This window comes from Otolemur garnettii, unplaced genomic scaffold, assembly GCF_000181295.1.
Source record: "Otolemur garnettii isolate 467f Iridium unplaced genomic scaffold, OtoGar3 scaffold00013, whole genome shotgun sequence".
Taxonomy (NCBI): Eukaryota; Metazoa; Chordata; class Mammalia; order Primates; family Galagidae; genus Otolemur; species Otolemur garnettii.
In genome coordinates this window covers 28,763,968-28,766,289 of record NW_003852408.1, presented here as the reverse complement: position 1 = coordinate 28,766,289, position 2,322 = coordinate 28,763,968, and the positions used below count along the sequence as shown (strand labels likewise).

Below are 2,322 nucleotides of genomic sequence, written 5' to 3'. Positions count from 1 at the left end.
CAGCTACTTGTGAGGCTGAGGCAAGAGAATCACTTAAGCCCAAGAGTTTGAGGTTGCTGTGAGCTGTGGGCCATGGCACTCTACTGAGGGGAACTTAGTGAAACTGTGTTTCAATTAAAAAAAAAAGATTTATGGCCAGGTGAAGTGACTCATGCCTGTAATCCTAGTACTCTGGGTAGTCCGAGGCGGATGGATAGCCTGAGCTCACAGGTTTAAGACCAGCCTGAGCAAAAAGCCAGATCCGGTCTCTACTAAAAATAGAAAAACTAAGGCAAGAGGATCACTTGAGCCCAAGAGTTGGAGGTTGCTGTGAGCTTTGATACCATGGCACTCTACCCAAGGCAACAGTTTGACATTCTCTCAAAAAAAAGAAGATGATTTATAAACTTACAAAGAAAGAATAAAATGATGACTGTTATTAGAAAGGTAGATAATAAGGAATTAATATTGCACAAAGTGTAAAAGTTTAGGGCCCCACAGAAGCTACTTGAATTCTTGATTCTTAGCGTGTAGAGACCCCTGCAACAGCTGTGGTAGCCAAATGGTGTTTGTTCTCACCTTATAATCCTCTCATAACAAATGTAATTCTTATGGATGGAGATAGGATCATGAGGAAAGAGCACATACTTGGTTGATCAAGTGCCTGGCTTTGGAAATTGTTGATAGCCCTTCCTTCCTGCAAGCTTACTATATTACCTTAGCCAAATGCCAGACAAATATCAGATGTTAGTTCATGTGGGTTCAGATAACAGAAGCATACTAAGGAAGAGTGAGTTAAGTAGCAGATTTAGAACTTGCCAGAAATAAAAGCCATCTCAAAAGAGATTAAGTTCCCTTCAGCAATTTTCCATTGCTGGCTATTACAGAGACCTGATGACATGTCTATTGTTTTTTTATTTGTTTTGTTTCTTGTTTCGAGACAGTTTCACTAAGTTGTCCTGGGTAGAGCGCCATGGCATCATAGCTCACAGTAACCTCAAACACTTGGGCTCAAGCGATCTTTTTGCCCCAGTCGCCCGAGCAGCTGGGACAAGCAGTGCCCACCACAACACCTGGCTAGTTTTGGTATTGCTCTCACTCAGGCTGATCTTGAACTGCTGAGCTCAAGCAGTCTTCCTATCTTGGCCTACCAGAGTGCTAGGATTACAGGCATGCTCCTGGCTACATGTCTGTATTGGAGATTAGCAAAGATAAGGTCTCCACTTAAACATTATATTGTGACAGAGCTTTAAAATGATTAACTCCTTTTTTAATAACCAGTTCTAACATGATTTTAGGCTATTTCACAGTCTATTCACAATTTCTGTCTATCTGAAATAAGAATGAAAGAAAAAGTTTTAAAAAATCTGAATGTTAACTCTAATGTTTTTCTTTTTTCTGAAAAGCATTCACAGCTCTGATGGAGGGCAAAATTAATAAACAGCTGAAGAAAGTTCTGAAGAAAATAGTAAAGGAAGCCCATGAACCTCTGGCTGTAGCTGATGCTAAACTGGGAGGGGTCATAAAGGTAAAGTTACAAATGTTTTTCATGTCTGCTTGTCAGATCCCAGCATACTGACTATAAAATGTACCCTTTGTTGTAAGTTGTCATAAGTTGTGTTTGGGGGGTTTTTTTTGAGATAGAGTCTCAACTCTTGCTCTGGGTAGGGTGCTGTGGCATCCTCGCTCACAGCAACCTCAAACTCTTGGGCTCAAAGCAATTCTCTTGCCTATGCCTTCCTGATAGCTAGAACTATAGGCACTCAACCGTGATGCCTAGCTATTTTTTAGAGATGAGGTCTCACTCTTGCTCAGGCTGGTCTCCAGCTCCTGAGCTCAGGCAGTCTACCTGCCTTGACCTCCCTAAGTCCTAAGATTATAGGTGTGAACCACCACACCTGGCCAAGTTGGGTTTTTCTTTTTTAAAAGACAGCTTACTCTGTCACCTCGGGTGTAGTGTAGTGGAATCATCATAACTCATTGTAATTTCAAGCATCTGGCCTTAGGTGATCCTCCTACCTCAGCCACCTCAGTAGCTAGGACTATCGCAGGTAGGCCTCTCAAGGTATAAAAGATTGCAGGCATGAGCCACCATGCCTGGCCAAATTATCATAAGTTCTTTTATTTTTTTGACACTTTTGCTCTGTTGCAGGGTGGATCATGGTGATGGTAATAGTTCACTGTAACCTCAAATTCCTGAGCTCAAGCAATCCTCTTGTAGTTGGAACTATAGGTGCTACTGCTAATGTTTTTTTTTTTTTTTTGGAGACAGAGCCTCAAGCTGTCCCCCTAGGTAGAGTGCCATGGCATCACAGCTCACAGCAACCTCCAACTCCTGAGCTC

General features: G+C 42.0%; 1 protein-coding gene across 4 annotated transcripts in view; it reads left to right on the top strand.

Moving 5' to 3' along the window:
- The window catches only part of NOP58 (NOP58 ribonucleoprotein), a 43,134-nt gene that overhangs the window by 12,836 nt on the left and 27,976 nt on the right, over positions 1-2,322 (top strand). For all 4 annotated transcript variants that reach the window (XM_003785031.2, XM_023510407.1, XM_012802270.2 and 1 more), the window contains one exon: positions 1,386-1,507. In XM_003785031.2, coding sequence (XP_003785079.1) covers positions 1,386-1,507 — 122 coding nt within the window. The remainder of the gene's footprint in view (positions 1-1,385; positions 1,508-2,322) is intronic.